At 33.8% G+C, this 20,993-nt stretch overlaps 1 protein-coding gene and 1 pseudogene across 1 annotated transcript; both read left to right on the top strand.

The window, feature by feature from the left end:
* The first annotated feature begins 6,307 nt into the window (after nt 1–6,307).
* On the top strand, nt 6,308–10,375 carry LOC112100241 (annotated as a pseudogene).
* A 3,740-nt stretch (nt 10,376–14,115) lies between these two features.
* On the top strand, nt 14,116–17,496 carry LOC18049991 (elongation factor 1-gamma). Its single transcript, XM_006441524.2, has 8 exons — nt 14,116–14,256; nt 14,346–14,393; nt 14,932–15,081; nt 15,166–15,226; nt 15,315–15,367; nt 15,627–15,728; nt 15,828–16,341; nt 16,948–17,496. The coding sequence occupies exons 2-8, from the start codon at nt 14,385–14,387 to the stop codon at nt 17,325–17,327; spliced, it is 1,269 nt and encodes a 422-aa protein (XP_006441587.1). The 5' UTR covers nt 14,116–14,256; nt 14,346–14,384; the 3' UTR covers nt 17,328–17,496.
* The last annotated feature ends 3,497 nt before the right edge of the window (nt 17,497–20,993 follow it).

Genomic DNA, 20,993 nt, shown 5'->3' with positions numbered 1-20,993 from the left:
AGAAAAATATGGTTATAGGTCTTCCTGAAATCGTCATTCCCTCTCAAGTTTGTCAAGAATGTGTTGTTAGCAAACAACATCGTTCTCAATTCCCTCAAGGAAAGTCATGGAGAGCAAAAAATGTCTTGGAGTTTATTCATTCCGACATTTGTGGGCCGATAAAACCATCATCTAATGTAGGTAAAAAGTATTTAATTACTTTCATTGACGATTATACTCGGAAAACATTGGTGTATTTTTTGCAGGAAAAATCAGAAGCTTTTGGTATATTTAAAAGTTTCAAGGCTCGTGTTGAGAATAAAACAGGGAAAACAATTAAAACTCTTCGAACTGATTGTGGTGGAATTGACAAGTACAAAGCCCGTCTTGTTGCAAAGGGGTACAAACAAGAACATGGTATTGATATAAAGAGGTGTTTGCTTCAGTTGCAAGACTTGACACTATTCGCTTGGTGTTATTCATGGCCGAACATAATTCTTAGCCTATCTATCAATTGGATGTAAAGTCAACATTTTTGAATGGCGAATTGGAAGAAGAGGTGTATGTTGATCAGCCTCTTGGATATGTGAGGCAAGGTCATGAGAATCAGGTATACAAATTAAAGAAAGCATTATATGGATTGACACATGCACCGAGAGCGTGGTACAGTCATATAGATGCTTTCTTTACTAAGGAAGGTTTTCTTAAATGCCCTTATGAACACACATTATATATTAAATATAGAGGTGATACGAAAATATTAATTGTGTGTTTATATGTTGATGATCTCATTTATGTTAGTAATGACATAGCCATGCTTAATGATTTTAAGAAATCTATGATGATTGAATTTGATATGACTGATTTGGGGTTGATGCATTATTTTCTTGGCATTGAAGTACTGCAATCCTCTGTTGGTGTCTTTATTTCTCAAAAAAAATATGCTCTGGAAAATTTAGACAAATTCATAATGAAGGATTGCAATTCGGTTTCAACTCCAACAGAGTATGGTATGAAACTCTCAAAGAATGAAGCTGGAAAAAGGGTGGATGCTACTCTTTACAAACAAATTGTTGGGAGTCTTATGTATTTGACATCAACAAGACCAGATATTATGCATGCTGTCAGTTTAATTAGTAGATACATGGAGAATCCAACTTAAGCTCATCTCTTAGCTGCAAAGAGAATTTTTCACTATGTGTAAGGCACTGCAGATTTTGGAATCTTGTACAAAAATGGTGAAAATTCAAACTTGATTGGGTTCTCAGACAGTGATTATGCTGGAGATATTGATGATAGAAAGAGCACATCTGGAGTTGTTGTATGGTCATCTAAAAAGCAACAAATAGTGACTTTGTCAACAATCGAAGCTGAGTTTGTTGCTGCAGCATCAAGTTCATGTGAAATTATTTGGATGAGAAGGTTACTCGAAACTTTACACAACCAGCAGCAAGGACCAATTGTGATCTATTGTGATAATGTTTCTGCAATAAAACTCTCAAAAGATCCAATCATCCATAGAAGAAGCAAACATATCGATGTGAGGTTTCACTTTTTGCGTGATTTATATAAGGATGGTGTTATTGATTTGGTATTTTGCATGAGTGAAGATCAATTGACAAATTTATTGACTAAACCGCTAAAACCTGCAGTTTTTATGAAACTTCGAAGTATGCTTGTCATTTGCTCTTCAAAAGAAGCCGAAGTTGTTTAAAAGAGAGCATTACAATTTGGTGTATGTAAACTGATTTCTTCAGATATCAGTTTAAGGGAGGGTGTTAAAGTTTAATTGTGTGTAGCACGTGTGGTAGGTCACATGACCAAGTCTTAAATAAAATTAATTTAGTTTATGTTGAGTCCTAGTCAATAGGAGTTTGTTATTTAATTGGTTATTGGTAGCATAAGTGTCCTATTCAAAAGCATGTGGTTCTGTTTTTTAGGAAAATTTGTTTTGTACGTTATGTAGTGCTCGGTTTCATGCTTTATCAGTTGGTGTAATTGCCTCTATAAAGGCTATTGATTAATGAATAAATGAATCAATTCAGCACTTCCTCTTTGAAAAAATATTATGCTCAAAATATTTTCTTTGTATATCAAAGAACTAGAGAGTTACAAGCTTATATACAACTATTAAGGTCAGCCAAATCTCTTAGAGTAATGGCTAGACAGGCTGTCCTATTTATGACTACATACATTAAGGAATGAAATCATTTGTACATAAGGAATATTAATATTATCAAGTGATACTTGCTCAAAATAAAGATTGTGTCTAGAATAAGGGATTGCCGATGCCAAATCTTGCCGCTAATAATATTCGGTGAGCTGTAGCTACTGATTGTATGGTTTATCACTCTTTCCTTTATCTTTTGTATTTTCAGCTCTACTCTATTCTTTGTACAGAGGCTTTATTTACAATATCCTTCTGCTTCTCGGACTGAGAATTTGCTGTTAATATGAACATTCTGTTGGTTGTCATTTCGAACTAGATAATATGCCCTCTCTCAGGATGATATATGCGACACTTTCTTAATTGAATCAGGATTGCAAGACCATGCTCTTGAATTTGTCCAATACTTAGGAGATTATTCTTCAGCTCTGGGATGTAGAAAACATCAGTGATTACAAGATTATTGCAATTGATGTGCATTTTCACCTTTCCTTTCCCAAGCACACTCATTTTGGTATTATTTCCCAGTTTCACCATTTGTCAAAAAGTCTCATTCAACTCACAAAATGCAGCCTTGTTCCCACTCGTGTGGTTTGAGCAGCATGAATCAAAGAACCAAATATCTTCTCGTTCTGCCTGGTTGATCTCGACATATGACATCAGGAGCATCTCTTCGTGTTCATTTAATTCAGCATAGTTAGCCTCATTTTCCCAATCTGGACACTCATATCGAAAATGGCCAAGCTTATGGCACTTGTAGCATTCAACAGTTTTCTTGTTGAAAGCTTCTCAACCTCTGCCTCTTCCCCTACCTCTGACTCGACCTCTACCTCCATTTCTTTCATCCATAGTTACTTTCAATGCCTGCTCCTCGCCATTGCTCCTATGAAACTTCTGCTCATGCTCAATGAGTGAACTTTGTAGTTCATCAACTGTGAGTGCATCAATGTCCTTAGATTCTTCAATCGAGAAAACAACATAGTTAAATTTCTCGGTCAAAGTCCTAAGAATCTTTTCCATAATAGTTACATCCCTTATCTGCTCTCCATTACTCCTTATTTTATTTGCTACACTCATGACACGAGCAAAATATTTTGTAATGGTTTCACTTACTTTCATCTCTAGAATTTCAAAATCTCTCCTCAATGCTTGATGAGTCGAGCGCTTTACGCGAGCATTCCCCTCGAACTTCTTCTCCATCGAATCCCATATTTGTTTCGAGGTACGTTTCTCCAGGATTTGCTCAAGAATTATCCTGTCAATAGCCTGAAACAAGTAATTCTTGACTTTGAGGTCATTCACCATCAAATCCTCCAATTGCTTCTGTTGCGCCTCGGACAACACCACTCTTACCTCTGTTCCTGATAACCAGTTTCAATCAAACTCCAATACCCCTTTGATCTCAAGAGGTTTTCCATAATTATGCTCCAATGGTCATCGTGACCATCGAAACGCGGTATGGCAGGTTGCACGAAATTCTTCTCTTCACTCATCCTCTCTTTTCTTTCTTTTGTGTTTGAAAATCACGTTGAAAGACTGCCGCTTTCTTTTCTCAAGCCCCAGTGGGGGGTTCTGATACCAAATTTTAGGAAATTAATGATCACATAAGAAATTGTAAGTCAAGAACTCTAAACAATTTGAAAATTGCTTACTTTATTCAACCGATGAACTTGGCTTAAATAGCCTTACAAAGTAACAGAAAAAGAGAAATAACAGCCCACTAATGCACAACTAAAGCATTGTGGTACAAGTAACAAAGAAAATGTCAAACAATGCAACTAACACTCTAGAAGTTAGGGATTTATTCCAGCAAATAATCCTACTGTAACTGAAATCCTTGAAACAAGCAATAACTTATCATAAATCAGATATCCTCTCCTTATTCTCCATAACACGATGACCAGCCTTTCCAAATTAACCAATAATTATTCTCACCTCAATTAATAAATATATTAATTTATTGATCATTTTCTTACCTCTCAACAACCTAATTTGAACTAGAGTGAAGCGGGAAAAAAAAAAAAAGAAAAGAAAAGAAACTTTTTCAAACAAAATTTCATCCTAAACTATATCTAAATCAAAATAATTTTAGGTAATATCAAATTGTCAAGATGACCCAGAAATGCTGCTCCCGTGGATGTGGGTTGCACCATTCTTGGTAGTGCTGAACCATGTTAATCACTCGGGTTTCTTGTTTCTGTTTGGATAATCTTAGGTTTGTGATCATTAACTTGTTTATTTAAAATCTGTTAATTGTTCTTGTTACATGATTTGAGTGTTTCTGGTTTCAATCTTCAAGTCAAGCATCTTGTTCAATCTGTTCAAGGTCCAGGGGAGTGTTTGACTTTGTTAGTTTGATAAGCAAGTTCAATCACTGCAAACACAATTTTGTAAATCAAATATGAACCAAATACTAGAACCGAATCGAACCGAACCAACTTGATTCAGTTCAGTTTGGTTTGATTCTATGGTTCGGTTCGGTTTTGTTTTGTTAAACTTAATTCAAGTAATTTTACGATGTATATTCAATAAAAAAATAATATTATAATAATATACTATTACAACAATAACGATCTTAAATACTAAACATAATAAAGTTGAATAAATCAATATAATAAAGTCTAACATGAAACAAATTTACGTAGTCTAGAAATCTACTACAGATTATAAATCCAACAATAAATGAAAGCAAGAAAGAAGCAAAATAGAATCATATATAAAACAAATTTCAAAGTTTCATTGCTAATTTGCCATCGATATTCATCATTTCTTGATTCTTCAACTTATTTCTAATAATATTAGAACTCCACACCAAGTTATGAACACACATCCACATCCACATTCATAATAATGAGCCAAACACCAACAAATAGATAAATTAAAATAAATTATACTAACACATTAATAATAACTTATATCAATTAACATAAAATCCATTTTCAATTTTTCCCTCCGGACCAAACAAAAACTAGTTAGTTCAGAGATTTATGAAACATTTGTTTTTTATTGCCCAAAGAGCCGAATGGTACTGCCACAATCAGTTTAGTTTGATTTGGTTCGAACAAAATCGAATCAAAATGAAATACCCAGCCCTACTGCGTTATGCTAGTCAATTGCAGCAAAATGTGGGGGCTACGCAGTAGTATGCATATTGAAATCTAGTACAAACCTTAACTCAACTCAAATAAATATCTGCTTAAAAACCCTTGAGGTATGGCTAAATGTAGAGCACATCCATGAATAATGAGAAATTGGCGGTAATAGTCCTTTCATAAGCAAAATGTTCCACAGAGCGACAGTCTGATTTGGAACCTTTCGAGTTTAACTTTGACAAAAATATAAACTAAATTAGAATTACATTCTGGTCCAAAAGATATATTTTTTTTTTAATATGGTACAATTCAACTAAAATATTTACAATCAAAATTCAACTAAAACTCACTAGAATTTAACCTTAACAAATTTGAAGGGATATAACAGCTCTAATCACAAACTAGTTGGAGAGAAATCAACTCCAACCTAATTATATATATTTGAAAGCAGCAGGAGTCCTACATTCGGATCCAAGTTCTGAAATTAAATTTGCAATGTGGCCCAGAATTAAAATACCTGAATCTTTGGGGGAAAGAAAGTTGTAATAACACGAATATATAGGATTATAATGCTATTATGTTTTAGAGTGAGTGGTCCAAGGGGTATATAATACCAACTCCTTATGGTTAAATATGTCATTTTTGGATAACTTTGTTGTCCATTTGATGACAAAGACGAACCCAGGACATTTTTTTGTTTCAAGATGAATTTGGACATGTTGTGAAAAGTTCACTATTTCTATTATTATATGACAATATATTTGTAATATAATTCAATCCTAAGCTACACCATACAAAATAAAATAGTATTAAATAATCCCATCTCATCCTATTCTATCCTATCACACTAAACGTGACTTTATTGTTTTTCCAGATTAATCATGACCACATGTGTACACGTATACCATATAAAAACTCTATTGCTTGAACTATATATATGTCACAAGTCATATACCTTACAACATGGAAACCTTTCAAGTCATATACCTTGTAACTGTCAGTTTCATTATATCCAACTGGATCTACATTCTAGTTCAGTTTCAGTAGAGAAAGAAATTAAGAATCAGAAGTCATATGCCTGACAACATGGAAACCTGGAGAAGATAAAATAACACACCGAGATCAACAAGAAGAGAAGAACAATAATAATATTATTCCTCTTCTCACTCCATACAAGATGGGCAGTTTCAATCTTTCTCATCGGTAACAGTTTCAATTTATTTTTAAAATTTATTTATTCTGGTTGATCTTCAGCAGTAATTGGCATTGTTTCATTTATTGTTCAATTGGTTTGCATGTTATATGTACAGAATTGTTTTGGCACCATTGAGCAGAATGAGATCATATGATTATATTCCTCAGCCGCATGCAATCTTGTATTACTCTCAAAGGACCACCGAAGGTGGCTTTCTCATTTCTGAAGCCTCTGTAGTTTCTGAAACCGGTCGAGGGTAATATACTTACTGGCAATGTTTATATATATTTGTTTCTTGAAAGTAAGAAAATGTTAAAACAAAATTACATGCACCAAAAAAGGAGTTTCGATGTTTTGTCTTCCTGGTAATATTCAGGTAATTTTACCTAGGGGTGGTATTATGAGTTGGTGGATTGAATTCGTGTCGAATGCTAAACTTAGGTTAAATTATGATAGATTTGAGTTCAGTCCATTTATTAAATGAATCCCGAACCCCCAGATACAGGACATTTTGGTATCTTGTCTTCACGAGTAGAATTTAAGTAATTTTGCCTAGCTCAAAACAACATTTTTTTGTTAGAACATAGTAATTGGACCTTCATAACTGAAACTGACTTTTTACCTTCAAATTACATTTCATGAGTGTTTTTTTTTTCTTTGTTATAAATAAGATATAAGGATACACCCGGTATATGGACAAAAGAGCAAGTTGAAGCGTGGAAACCAATTGTTGCCGAAGTTCAAGCCAAAGGTGGAATCTTCTTTTGTCAACTTTGGCATGCTGGCCGAATTTCAAATCGAGGTTTGTTATTAGTTGTTATTATTTTCAAAGGAAAGGATAACAAAACTCTCATAATCTGATAAAATTGTCATGGAAACTCGCATTTTATAAATATTGGTCACAAAAATGCTTTTCGTATAATTATATTATTTGTTTGTAGTGGCTCAAATTGTACTAGTCTAAACATAATTGTCCCAAAAAGAATTTCTCTTAAACTATTTGTTAAAAACAAGGAGACATACTTAACTATTTCACCAAATTATAAAAGTGTAGTCGTCCTTTTCCAGTATTTTTCACGTAAAATATATGGCATGTGAGTGTGATTCATCAGTTTTCTTGAAGAGTGGATTAATTAGGAGGACGAAATCTTAGCATACGTACACGAATATTGGATTAATTAGTAGGACGAAATCTTAGCATACGTACACGAATATAACTCATCAAGGTCCATAAATTAAGTATATTCTTTGGAAAAAAAATACAAAAAAAAAAGAATGTAGAAAGTCTAAAGAAAATGACGTGCACTCCATATATATCATAAATATTTTCCAGTTGAAATTAAAGTAATTTTATTAGGTGAAGTTAAACATTTTGACTTTTTCATCAATGAGTTGAAAATTTAACATTCTTACTTTCTCGTGCTTGGACCAAAAAGGTTTGAGAATTGAGGGGAATACAATATAAGGGACCAAACATTTTGTTTGCTTTCTGAGAAAATAATCGAAATTATCTGAAAACAAATACAAACTTAAGTAAAATTGAAAGGATAGAGATAAATAAACTAATTTAACTAAACCTAATAGAGTCTAATGTAATTACTGCAAAATGCCGTATCTAGCTAGACTAGTGAAGGTGATATGTCTCTAATTTCTCAAATGGTCATGGCCAGAAAGTGACTAGACCAATGGTTATTTTTGCAAAATTTCAAGGAGCTAACGAAAACATTGATAGCCGACAAAATATTTCTAGTGGTGGGGAGTTTTGCTGCTTTAACAAAATTAGAAACCCTAATTTGTACAAACAAATATGGCAATGTTATATCATTCAGATATTTGATATTTTCGATTAAGAGTAAAAAGAAAAAATAATATATGATAGGATGTTTTAGGGTTATACCACATCGATTGTGGAAGCAACTAATGAGTAATTTATTAGTCTAATGGAAAACCTCTTTCCATAAATTAGCTTTTGGATTAAAAGACCCCACTACTTATAATATCTCACATTCCTAGCAAGTGAGTTCCTAGACTAACTTATAGGTCATGGACTCTCCTAATTACGTAGACATGTTTTGGGTTATAAAGTCCAATAACAAAACCGAGATGGGTTGTACGCCCAAAGCAGATAATTTTTACTTAGTTGTTGAAATCGAGTTGGTACAATTGGTATAAGAGAACTCGCATCCCCATGTGTGGATTGATATGTTTACGATATAGTTTCATTTTGATTAGTTTCCAATGATCTTCACGAGGATGCGAGGTTCTTAAGGGGGAAGTATATAATATCTCACATCACTAGTGAATGTGTTCCTGGATTGGTTTATAATTCATAGGCTCTCCTAAATAAGCAGACTCGTTTTGCGTTACAAAACCTAATAACAAAACTGTGATGGCTCGAGCTATTACAGTACTACTCTCCCTTGAAATAATCCTTTACTTGATCGAATGCATATAAATGATTGGTTGTTAATAAACTAAAATTAATAAAGAAATAAGTTTTGACTATATCAAATACATATAGGTGATTGGTTGTTTATAAAAGGGAATAGGTTTTGACTATACATAGATAATAGTTCATACACAACGCGAAATATTTAAAACTACAGGAGAGTTTAGATCAGAAAAATAGTATTATTATTATTGTTGTTGTTGTTGTTACTTCTTTTAGTGATAATTGATTTTAAATAAAATTCAAGTCTCTTTTGGTGTCTATTAAGCAGATTTTCAGCCAAATGGTAAAGCACCAATCTCGTATTCAGACAAGCCATTAAAGAATCAACCAAATGGTGGCTTCAATGCTGCCGAGTTCACGCCTCCAAGGCGCCTAAGGACAGGTGAAATCCCCCAAATTGTCAATGATGTCAGGATTGCGGCCACGAATGCTATTGAGGCTGGTAATTAATTTCATCTCAATTTTTAAGATTGGCCCCTTAATTTTGCAGATTTGTATTTTAGTGTCACTCAGGTTTTTAGTTTCTTTATTATGGTTGTTATTGTAGTCTCCCAGCTTTATTAATTTTTTCAGAACTAAAAAGTTCAAAACAATTGGGATATGTTTTGGAGATTGAATGGAGTTACTAATTCATGATCTGGCATATTCATAATAAAAAAATTCATTGATAGATCTATTCACTCTATCAATCACCGAGCTGGATCTAGTTTATCACAAGGATTTACTTTTTTTATTTTTTCCTCATTGGATTGGAGCAAAAACAGTTCATATGTTAGAACCTGCTCAAGTTTATGAATTCTACACTGTAAGTTTCTTCGAATCAAAATCCTAGTTCTGCCACTAACTGAATTTACTGTATAGGTTTTGATGGAGTTGAGATCCATGGGGCAAATGGCTATCTAATAGACCAATTTTTGAAAGATCAAGTGAATGATCGCACAGATCAATACGGCGGATCCCTCGAGAATCGTTGTCCATTTGCCCTAGAACTAGTTGAAGCCGTCGCCAATGAAATAGGAGCTGATAAAATTGGTTTAAGATTATCCCCATTTGCGGACTATTTAGACTGTGGAGATTCAAATCCTGAAGCATTAGGTCTTTACATGGCAAGGGCATTGAACAACTATAACATTCTCTAGTGCCACGTCATTGAGCCAAGAATGATAAAAGCCCAACAAGAAAAATGTGATGGTCCCGATGGTACTTTGTTGCCTATGAGAAAGGCTTTTAGTGGCACTTTCATTGTCTCCGGGGGATATAATAGGGAAGACGGAAACAAAGTTGTGGGTGAGGGCCATGCAGATCTTGTTGCTTATGGTCGTTGGTTTTTGGCTAATCCAGATTTACCGAGGAGATTTGAAATTAATGCACCTCTGAATAAATATGACAGAGCTACGTTCTACCCTCATGACCCTGTTGTTGGTTACACTGACTATCCATTTTATGAGAGCTTATGAATTATGTCAGAATTTAAATTCAGTGCTAATTTGATCTATGTACTGTAATAAATTATCATGAAGTGGGGGCACATAGTTGATATTTCCAACTGATATTTTGTGTATTTACACCCTACTACTAAATAATTTTATTTGATTGGCAATCTCTATTCAAATAATTTAAAATTAAAATTAACTTGAAAAAGAACTAAGACTTCATATAAATTGACCTATGTTATTAGGCGTTTTTTTTTTGGGGGGGGTTGGTGGGTTTGGGTGGGGTTGGGGCATACATGCTATTGGGTGTCGGTTCCACAAAAGGTGGATATTGTTAAGTCATAACCTTCCGTTCGGTTAAGAAAATAAAATTTGAGTTTTGGGTCGGGCTATGAGTCAAGCAAATCCATTATACTTTGGATCCGAGCCCATATTTTATTAAATGGGCCTACGCTGGTCCAAAAGCTTTCTTTAATTTTGCTTTCTTTCCCTTTTGCTTTTGTTGTTTTCCCCTTTTTTAAAAGCTCAATTAAGGAAAATGGACATTTACAGCCGAAAGTTTAAGAAAATAGTGACCAACACCCTCAAATTAAAAAAATATATCAATATTTATTTTTAATTATAACACTCTTTACCTCTATTATTTTAGAAAACATTGACTCTAATATTTTATAATAAATAAAAATATAACATTAAAAAAATGTAATAATATATACATTTTAAAAAAATTTAAATAATTAAAAAATATTTTAATATTTTACAATCTATTAGATATATTTTATTACATTGAAGTAAATTGTATAATAAACATAATCATAATATTAAGATAAATGTATTAAAATCTAAATTATGTTGAATATTATGTAAAATAATAATTTTAACATTATTAGTATCTGAGATTTTTTTAATTTTAAAATGTATTTAATACAAATATTTATATAAATTTTCTACAATAAAAAATATATTATTAAAATAAATACAATAATTTACATATTTAAATTTAGTAACATATTAAATAATTTTGATATTGTTAGTCTATGACATAAATTACATTACTTATAATACATATTATTAAAAATTTTTAAGTCAAAATTTTTGGAATAATGAAGTTAAAACATATAATAGTCAAAAGGGTTGGTATACCTTTTTGAAAACTTGGGGGTATTGATGATCATTTTCTCAAATCTTGGAGGCTTAGATGTCTTTTTCCCATTAACTAAAGACAGAATATAATACAAAAAAGATTACATACCCGCATCTTTGAGACTTTATCTGGGTCTCATTTCATTCTTATTTCCATTTTATTTTAACAAGTAAATTGACATAGTGCAGAAGTGATACTAGATATCATTCTAGCATACGTTTTTAAAAGATAAAAAAAGGAACTCCTACAAGAAAGAAAATATTTCAATTGAAAAAATATTAAATATTGTTGATGAGAAGCTTAAAGGTATTCTCATGAACCATTAATAATAAGCCTATACATACTAGTAACTAACTTAATTCTAATCCTTCTCAAATAAGAGTGATAATCTAAATTTCTAATTAAACTAGAATTAGTAATACCATTGAAATTAGCTTAATAAAATAAGATAAATACTAATAAACTACTAAATATTGAATTGAGTTAAATACTATAATTTCTAATATATTCTTTTTAATATTTTTCCTACATCATAAATATTATTAATCATTCTTATCCTCTAATCCTACAAGTAAACACGCCTTTAATCTCCTATACTTTTGTAGTTTCTTTAAAAAGAATATAGTTTTCCCACCTGTATTAATTAGATCGCAACCTCAACCTCTAATCGAAATGACTGAAATACCATTGAAAGTGTTTATTTGCATTGTGATACTCAAAATTAGAAATGCTAACGGCGTCGCGCCATGCCTTGTTTGCCTGGCTTGAAGCTTTTGGCTAGGGGTGTCAAAAAAACCCGCCCGGACCGGATCCGGCCCGGACCAGGCTAATCTGGTCCGGGCAAAACCCGGACCGCATATACTGAAAAAGCGGATCCGGGTTTCCGCATTTAAAACCCGGACATTTCCGGGCACGGTCCGGGTTCAGCACCAAAACCCGGAACCCGGACCCGGACCCATTTTTCGAATAAACTAAAAAAAAAAAAAAAAAAACTAAAACCAGTTACCCAAAGTCCAAACCCAAATCGCAAAACACCCAAATCCGAAAATCCCTAAATCTAATTCCCCAAATCGCAAAACACCCAAACCCAAAGGCATCAGCAGCGACGCTGCCACCGTCACCGTCGGCTAGCACCCACCGTCAGTCCGTCACCGTCGCCCCTCGGCACTCGGCAGTCGGCATCATCTCTTCTCGTTCGGCATTTGCTGACTCGGTTTTGCTCAGTTGCGGCTGTGACGGGAGTCGTTCGTGCAGCGGCTGTGACAAAAGCAAGATGCTAGAGCTTTGGGGTTTCTATCAAATTATAATACGCAGACATTACTTCCTTTTCTCATTTCTCATCATCATCATCGTTTTGATTATATGTAGGATCTATCGTTTTCGTACCCATCACCATGCATGCTTTTGTGACAGCCATTTCATTTCATCTCTTCATCTTCATGTTCTGCCACTACTAGCAGCCCTGTGCCTTTTGTCTTCTTTTCGACCAATACCTTTCAACACTGAAAGCCAACATTTATGCTGCCTTGAAATGGCTGCACCCAATCTTGCACTCCTAGTTAGAAGCCAAGCGTTTAAGCATTTCGATATTTCTTCTTATGCTTGTTTAGTTACCAATCCTATGCTTTGTAAGCCCTATCAGTCTGTTAGTGAGCTTCAAGGTAGAGTGCTTAGGGATAACAACAAATTACCAATATTTGACGCAGATGTTCAACCTAGAGCTTGGTAATTCAAAGACAGAGTTTAGGCTCTTTTTTATAGCCTCTCCTACAGAGATTCGGTTGTTAGGGCCAGCGACTTCTGGTGAGATTTCTTTGGCTACTAGTGCATTTGCTTTTGTTGGACAACACTCTGGGCGGTCTTCTTCAATTGTTGATGGTCGTGTTACTTTGGATGCCCCAGTTTATTTTTTATGCAGATTCTGGGCTTTATGATGAAGGTAGATTTTTGATTGATCATGAAGAGGTTCTTACTCGCTTGCCTTTGGATACAATCATTGATAATAGGACTAGGCTGAGTTGTACTTTAATTGTATGGCTGTGTTAATTGTATGCCTTTTGTCTTCTTTTTTTGAAATAATTGTTTGCGGGCTTAGAAGCCCGGAAGACAAAACCCGGACCCGGGACATGCCGGGCTCAAGCCCGGACCGAACATGCAAAAGCCGGGTTTTGTCCGGGTCCGGGTTTTAATTTTTTGCGTCCGGTCCGGTCCCGGGTTGCACCAAACCCGGACCGGACCCGGGGTTTTGCCAAGCCTACTTTTGGCCCTTTTGGCGCTTCATGCTAAATTTATGCCGTACTTGGTTTATACAGGTCGGCTCAACATAATATATGGTCTTGTGTCGTATTGAGCTTTGGCCGTTGGACTTTTCATTTTTCAACTTTTAAAACTTTATTATCGATTGGAATTATAAAATTATCTTTTAAATTAGTTGTAATACTTATATTCTAAAATTATATCTATGAATAATTTTTTGAATTATCTTAAAATGTAATGAATGCTTGTACTATTATGTCGATTCGTACACCGATCCTTCAAACCATCATGCTTAAAATGTGAGTTATTATGTGAGTATTGGGCTTATTTAATTTATAATTTAGTACCTCTATAGTCAAAAATCAACAAAAAGGGTAATTTGGTCATTAAGGGTAAGGTAAGGGACCTACGTAATACAGATTAAGGATCTCAATTTTTGTTACTCCACTACTAAACCCTAGATCCCGTACACGAATACTACACTCACTAAACCTCGCAAGACCAAGCCGTTGACACAATCGCTCTGATTTGCTGTTTGGTAATTTGATCTTTTTTAGTTTATACTCTTTGTTCTGTTTATTGATTTGTGCTTATATATCTATTAAAATGTTCATTTATTTGATTCAGATCTTGGGTTGTTAACTGAAATAAAATCTTTCTGAAGCAATGCCTCTGGTAAGCTCACTTTGAACCTTTTTTTTTAATGCTTTGTATTGTAACTAAGAGCTTGCGTTTTGCATATTTATTTAAGTTTAAGCTGTTCAGTAGCAAAAATTGAAGTGATTGAAGGAACATTTAATGTACAATCTGAAATTGGGACTTTAGTGTCTTCGCTTTATGTTTGATAACAGACTTTTTGGAAAACTTGAAATGAAAATGTTGAAATTGTGGTGACTGCTGAAACAATTATGTTTATAGCCGTGTGCAAATGGGTATCTATTGGTTTACAATGTGTTGTAGAAGTGCAGGTATGTTAGACACGTAGTTTTAGTTTGAATTATTGGAGTTGGAGTGTCGGACACAGTGAGCATGAAGTTGGAATTTGGGGATTTGGCTGGATAAAGCACTTGTTTATTTGTGAGTAGTGATAATTGAAACTATGTCATTGGTAGCATATTCATCGTCTGAGTAATTGCATATTATGTTGCAAATATATATTTGATGATCTTCTTGACCATGTATTTCTTTTTTTTTTATTATTATCTTCTTTTAGGTCTTGCATGCAGGGAACACCAATAAAAATGCTTTTAAAACACTTATTACTGCAGAGTACACTGGGGTAAATGTTGAATTGGTCAAGAATTTTGAGATGGGTGTAACAAACAAAACTCCTGAATTTCTTAAGATGAATCCCATTGGAAAGGTTTGCAAGAAATATTTAATATTTTTTTGGGTACCAGGTGGATGTTCTATATGCTGGTTTGCTTGAAAGTTTCTCAATATGTAGGTTCCTGTGTTGGAAACACCTGATGGACCCATCTTCGAGAGTAATGCCATTGCACGATATGGTGAGGCCATTTGTTAGATTCTCCACTTGATTGTTTAGTATATTCTATTAAGATTAGACTTTGTGTGATCTGTCTTTACCTGCTGCAGTTGCACGCTTGAAAGCTGACAACCCACTGTTGGGCTCGTCTTTAATTGATTCTGTAAGTTATGTGATGGCTGTTAATATGGGTTTTTAACTAGATTCTGTTTACTTGTTTTCTCCTTTTTTTTGGGGGATAATATTTTTTATTTTTTGTGTTTATTTAAATTTATAATGTAAGTTCATATCTATTGGTGTACAAATTGATTTCTTGTTCGCTCAAAAAATGTTTGCCCTTTTGAAAATGAGTTTCTTGTTTTTAGTTTCTTTTTCCCCTTCTTTCTTTTGATAGTTATAATTGTCATTCTTGGTTTTGGCAGGCTCATATTGAGCAGTGGATTGATTTCTCATCATTAGAAATTGACACCAATATTTTGCGTTGGTTTATACCAAGAGTTGGTTTCGCAGTGTACCTTCCTCAGGTTTTCCAACATTTGCCGCCGTATCCATTTAAATTCTGCTTTCACTCTTTCTTTTTTATTCATTATTTTGCTTATGATTTACTTTTAATCTGTGCAAAGGCTGAGGAAGCTGCAATTGCTTCTTTGAAGAGAGCTCTAGCTGCATTGAATACACATCTCGCTTCCAACACTTACTTAGTTGGCCATTCAGTGACTTTGGCTGATATCATTATGACATGTAACTTGACGTTGGGATTCAGTCGGATCCTGACCAAGAGCTTTACATCAGAATTCCCTCACATTGAGAGATACTTTTGGACAATGGTTAACATACCAAATTTCCGCAAGATATTGGGAGAGATAAAGCAAGCAGAATCTGTCCCTCCTGTTCAGTCAGCGAAGAAGCCCACGCAGTCAAAAGAGCCTGCAAAACCCAAGGCCCAGGCTGAGCCAAAGAAAGAGGCTGCAAAAGAAACAGCAAAACCTAAAGTTGAAGACGCTGATGAGGAAGAGGCACCAAAGCCCAAGCCAAAGAATCCACTTGACCTTTTGCCTCCCAGCAAGATGATTTTGGATGAGTGGAAGAGGTTGTACTCAAACACAAAGACCAACTTTCGTGAGGTTGCCATTAAAGGTACTTTTTCAGAAACTTGCTGCAGACATTGCTCTGTTTCATTTTGAAGAAATATGCTAAATTTTGCTAAAGTTATAGTTGAAGAAGATAATCAAAGTCAGTATGGTGTTCTCTCCTCGCCGACCTTGCAGTCAGGGATCCTTTGATGGATTTTTATTTCCTCCTGGCCAAGTTTGTTAAATGTGTTTTTGCTCTCACACTTATATTCCTCTCTCTATCATCCTCTGCCTTGTTGCATTTATCTTTCTTGTCATTGGTGAGTTGAGTTTCTGCTTTGTTACTATGTTGGTTAGTCTAATTGCAACTAGAATTTATTCACAAACAAAATTGAATATTCTTTGAAATTGTTTCATTAAGGAAATATCTTATTTACCTTGCGGTGATTCTTCAAATCTTTTTTTTTTTTTTAACTGTTATCAGCAGAAGATGTTAATCTATCGAGAAGTGAAATTTTCACTATGTGTGGTAAATATTAATATGTATTTTCATATAAAAAATAAAATTAAAATTTGGGCATGTATGGACCAGGGACAATCTTTGATGGATACAGGTGTTCATATAGTCAGCTTTTCTAAAAGATATTTCTTCTGTGGATTTCTTTTGTAGGATTTTGGGACATGTATGATCCGGAGGGCTACTCTCTTTGGTTCTGTGATTACAAGTACAATGATGAGAATACAATCTCATTTGTGACTTTGAACAAAGTGGGCGGATTCCTGCAGCGAATGGACTTGGCTCGTAAGTATGCTTTTGGGAAGATGCTGATTATTGGCTCGGAGCCACCTTTCAAGGTAAAGGGTTTGTGGCTTTTCCGTGGACAAGAGATTCCTCAATTTATAATGGACGAGTGTTACGACATGGAGTTGTATGATTGGAAGAAGGTGGACATCAATGATGAAGCTCAGAAGGAGCGTGTAAGCCAGATGATCGAAGATCATGAACCTTTCGAGGGTGAGGCCTTGTTAGATGCCAAGTGCTTCAAGTGAGATCATCCAGACGGACCAGACCGGAGAAGTAGCTGGTGTGTGTGTGTAATGCTGTTGCAATCATTTAAGTTTTCTAATTTTTCATCTTTAGTTTTGTGCTGTTAGCAAATTGACCCTATTTAAGCATTCAATTGACTTTGATTTAAATACATCAGAACTTTCTAGTTAATTTTCATATTACATTCATGTTTTTGTTTAAAGTTAATAATGTTGGGATTACAAGGGGCAAATCTACGGTGCTTCAGTTTTATCCAGTACGTAACAATAAGTTTTTTCGTTTACGTCTCGAGTTATAGGTTACAACTGTGAAAGTCTCTTAAAATTTATGATACATAACTTAAAAAGAAATGAAATATGAAACGAAAAATTTGATGAGTTGTACCGATGAGTTCAAAGCATTGTAGTCCGACTCATTACAAAAACTCATTTGGAATGTTTAAATCTTCAACATACTACAGGATTCACCTGGTAACTGTGTTGGTTGTGCAGCTAACAACTATGAATCAAGAAGTTCCATGACGGAGAGAGTGGGGTCATTTTTATTCAGCATGAAAACGATTAGGCACTAATCACGCGAAAATGTGGACGTTGATTGATGACAATGTAAATGGGAAAAGACCAGGCATTTTGGACCACTTGACACTAAGGGCTCTCACTGTCAGCCCAGCCTCTCCATTTTCAGAATATGAAGCTTACAAGGTATTTATTAGCTCCACCATCTATTTCTGGTAAACTTTTAAACGCATCAAACTACTTGATATTAATCGGAGATATAGAATTTATATTTTCATCCCAAAATATATTAGAGATGTATCTTAATTCCTGTACTCCAAGTCATATGTAAATCACTTTCTACGTTAGATATAATTTTCTTTTAAAAATTTTATATATAGTCATAATAACCTAGTAGACGATGCCAACTAGAGTATAACTTACATGTGTATACGTTTGTACCTGATTATCTCATTTCACACTCTAAATTAAACATATTTCTTTGTATTGAACCCTTGATTTCTTACTTCTGGGAATTGATATGTTGGAGATGCTCTAAGTTAGAGCATAACCAACATAGCAGGGACCCCTTACTTCTACAATAAAAGACCAACCAACTACTCTATCATTTCGAAGTCTCCATTTGATGAGGGTTTCTAAGTTATATATAGACGATGAAATAAACGTATAATCTCGAGATAGAAATTAAGTTGATAAGTATAGTAATGATTAAAAAAAATGAAAGAAATTAATATTCTTTTTGTGAATAAACTAGGTCTAGGTCTATATTCAATTGGCTTTGGTGTAAACAAATATAAGATGAATGGTCTGGAGTAAAACAAAGAAATATATAACAAAGTGATCTTGATCACGCATACACAGAAACATTCCCATATCAAATACGTATTCTTTTTTTTTTTTGGGAAATTCATTGTATAAGTTCAAAACAGAGGAGATCCAAATTCAATCTCATTGAAAACGATGGGGAATCTGCCATCAACCACTAATATTAATAATCTCCTTGAATCCTGCGTTGGCCCATAATGCATTGTTAGGAAAGAACTTGCAATGCCATTATTAATCTGATTCTCATAGTCATTGTCTAACAATATATGGGAGCTGCTGCCTTACCTTAAAGGTAAGGTACAGTCCTCTTTACCAGCGGTGGGTCCTAGCCACGACTAAGTTGTATCTTACATTAAACATAAGATAGCAAAATCCACAATATATAGTCTCCGCATCTTTTGCCCTTTTCTTATACAATTTTGAAGACTTCGAGTCAATTTATTTGTAAGAATGATATTGGACACCTTGGCCTACATTACGTCATTAAAAATATTTAATTACATTACGGATTTGTTTGAAATTGAAGTTTCGATTTGTAAAATTTAATTGAAGCACAATTACAAAAAACCCTAAGTATTTACAAATATTGGAGCCTTAAATTTTTAAAAATTTCCCCAAAACACCCTTGTTATTACTTTAATTGTTGTTGGATATATATAACTTTCCAAGGGTAAAATAGTATTTATGTTTGATATAGCTTAAATTTCAAAAACGAATCCGACATGTAACAAGTGAAAAATAGAGAATAATTAGATATTGTTTTATAAAATATGAGATTTTATGATTGTGTATATATGTGTGTGTGTGTAAAACTGTAGGGACTAACAGCGTATTTACCCTTGCTCGGCCGCAATTATGCTGTTGCATTCATTTACTAACCTAAATTTTCATGCATTAGAGTTTGATCATAATTTTCCCAAATGAGATATACGGCCGCTGTATATTTATGGACTAACCAATAACAAAGTCACATTTTTCGACTAAAAATGATTAGCTAGTGTCCTTCACTCAAATATGGTAAAGGAAATGTTAATTGAACTTAAAAATTCTAAGAGACTAATATATAGTAATATTATTTTCACCCCAACAAATAATTTTTCTCTTTCTTGTTTAGGCAATAGGCAGCAAGAAAAATTTTGTGAAATGAAATGGTTTGAAAATTAGGAAAGCATAACTTGAGGGCTAACGTATATGGAAGGCATTGCCTCGACGTAAAATCACTCAATCCATATTCTCTATCTCCAAGTGCTTTAATTGATTTTAAAAAAACAATTAATTCAAAAAAAAAAAAAGGTCTCTAGACGAGATTTTTCCAAATCAAACACCCAGATTGACTTTATTTGAGTCATTGTATGTGTGGAATTTTTTATTCAATACCCTGGATGGCTTTGTGGGGAGGATTGGAATGAATTACCCTTTTTTTGGGCAGGCAGACTAAGGAAGAAAATTTATTAAGAAATTAAAAAAAAAATTATATTAGATAGTTAAATCAGAGAGATAAGCAGGCTCATCGTTTTCTATCTATTTTTTCTTAAGGTAAAAAAAAAAGAATAAAATTGATTTTGCATATTTTTGAAATTTTCAAAAAGGAAAATGTATGAGGTTACAAGCCTTTTAGGAAGTGATTGATTTATGGTTAATTAAGTTTGCAAATTAGGGTTAATATCGGGCAAATAGCTGGTTTCTCAACTTATACCAAGTAAATCTCTAAGCCACTTTGTTTATTTGCTTTTTTTTTTTAAAGATCGGATAAAGTTTAAATTCATTTTTTATCCTTTTCCCCCAATAAAATAAAGATATTTGAAAAGCATTTGACCACATTTTCTGTTGATTTTTTAAATTTAGGGTTTTTGGCCAGCAAAACATGGATATATACAAAATTATTCAAAGGGAAAAATCAATTTATTTCTTTCTACGTTTGCTTTCATGAGTTGAATAATCTCATGACGTGTTTCAATTTTTAATGAAACATATTTTTGGGCAATTTTAAGAGGCAAAAAATATTGAGAAGACAACATTATGCAAACATTTCATAATTGTTTTCTCTTTGCCCATCATATTTGTTTGTCTCGAAAAAGTATATATTCCAATTCCAATTAAGTATGCCACTTGGACTACTTTGGAGCATATGGGTTTCTGTGCATGTATATGACAATATATGGGCTTCCAAAATTTTTAATTTGGCAACAAATTATTGACTTTTAACAAATTTAATCTATAATAACTTTCCCCAGCCAGCTTCCATCTCTATGTTAAAACCAGCTCTCAATTGACCATACTCAAAATCCAGGCTACACAACTTTTTATGTACAAAAATATTTCCTTCAA

The sequence above is a fragment of the Citrus clementina genome, unplaced genomic scaffold (assembly GCF_000493195.1).
Source record: "Citrus clementina cultivar Clemenules unplaced genomic scaffold, Citrus_clementina_v1.0 scaffold_3, whole genome shotgun sequence".
In the NCBI taxonomy this organism is placed as follows: Eukaryota; Viridiplantae; Streptophyta; class Magnoliopsida; order Sapindales; family Rutaceae; genus Citrus; species Citrus x clementina.
This window is presented reverse-complemented; position numbering and strand designations above follow the sequence as displayed.

What these genes read in the sequence shown, in the direction of transcription:
- LOC18049991 (XM_006441524.2), top strand. An exon ending in AGATGAATCCCATTGGAAAG is followed by an intron (nt 15,082 to 15,165) that starts GTTTGCAAGAAA and finishes CTCAATATGTAG; the next exon opens with GTTCCTGTGTTGGAAACACC. An exon ending in TCGTGAGGTTGCCATTAAAG is followed by an intron (nt 16,342 to 16,947) that starts GTACTTTTTCAG and finishes TTTCTTTTGTAG; the next exon opens with GATTTTGGGACATGTATGAT.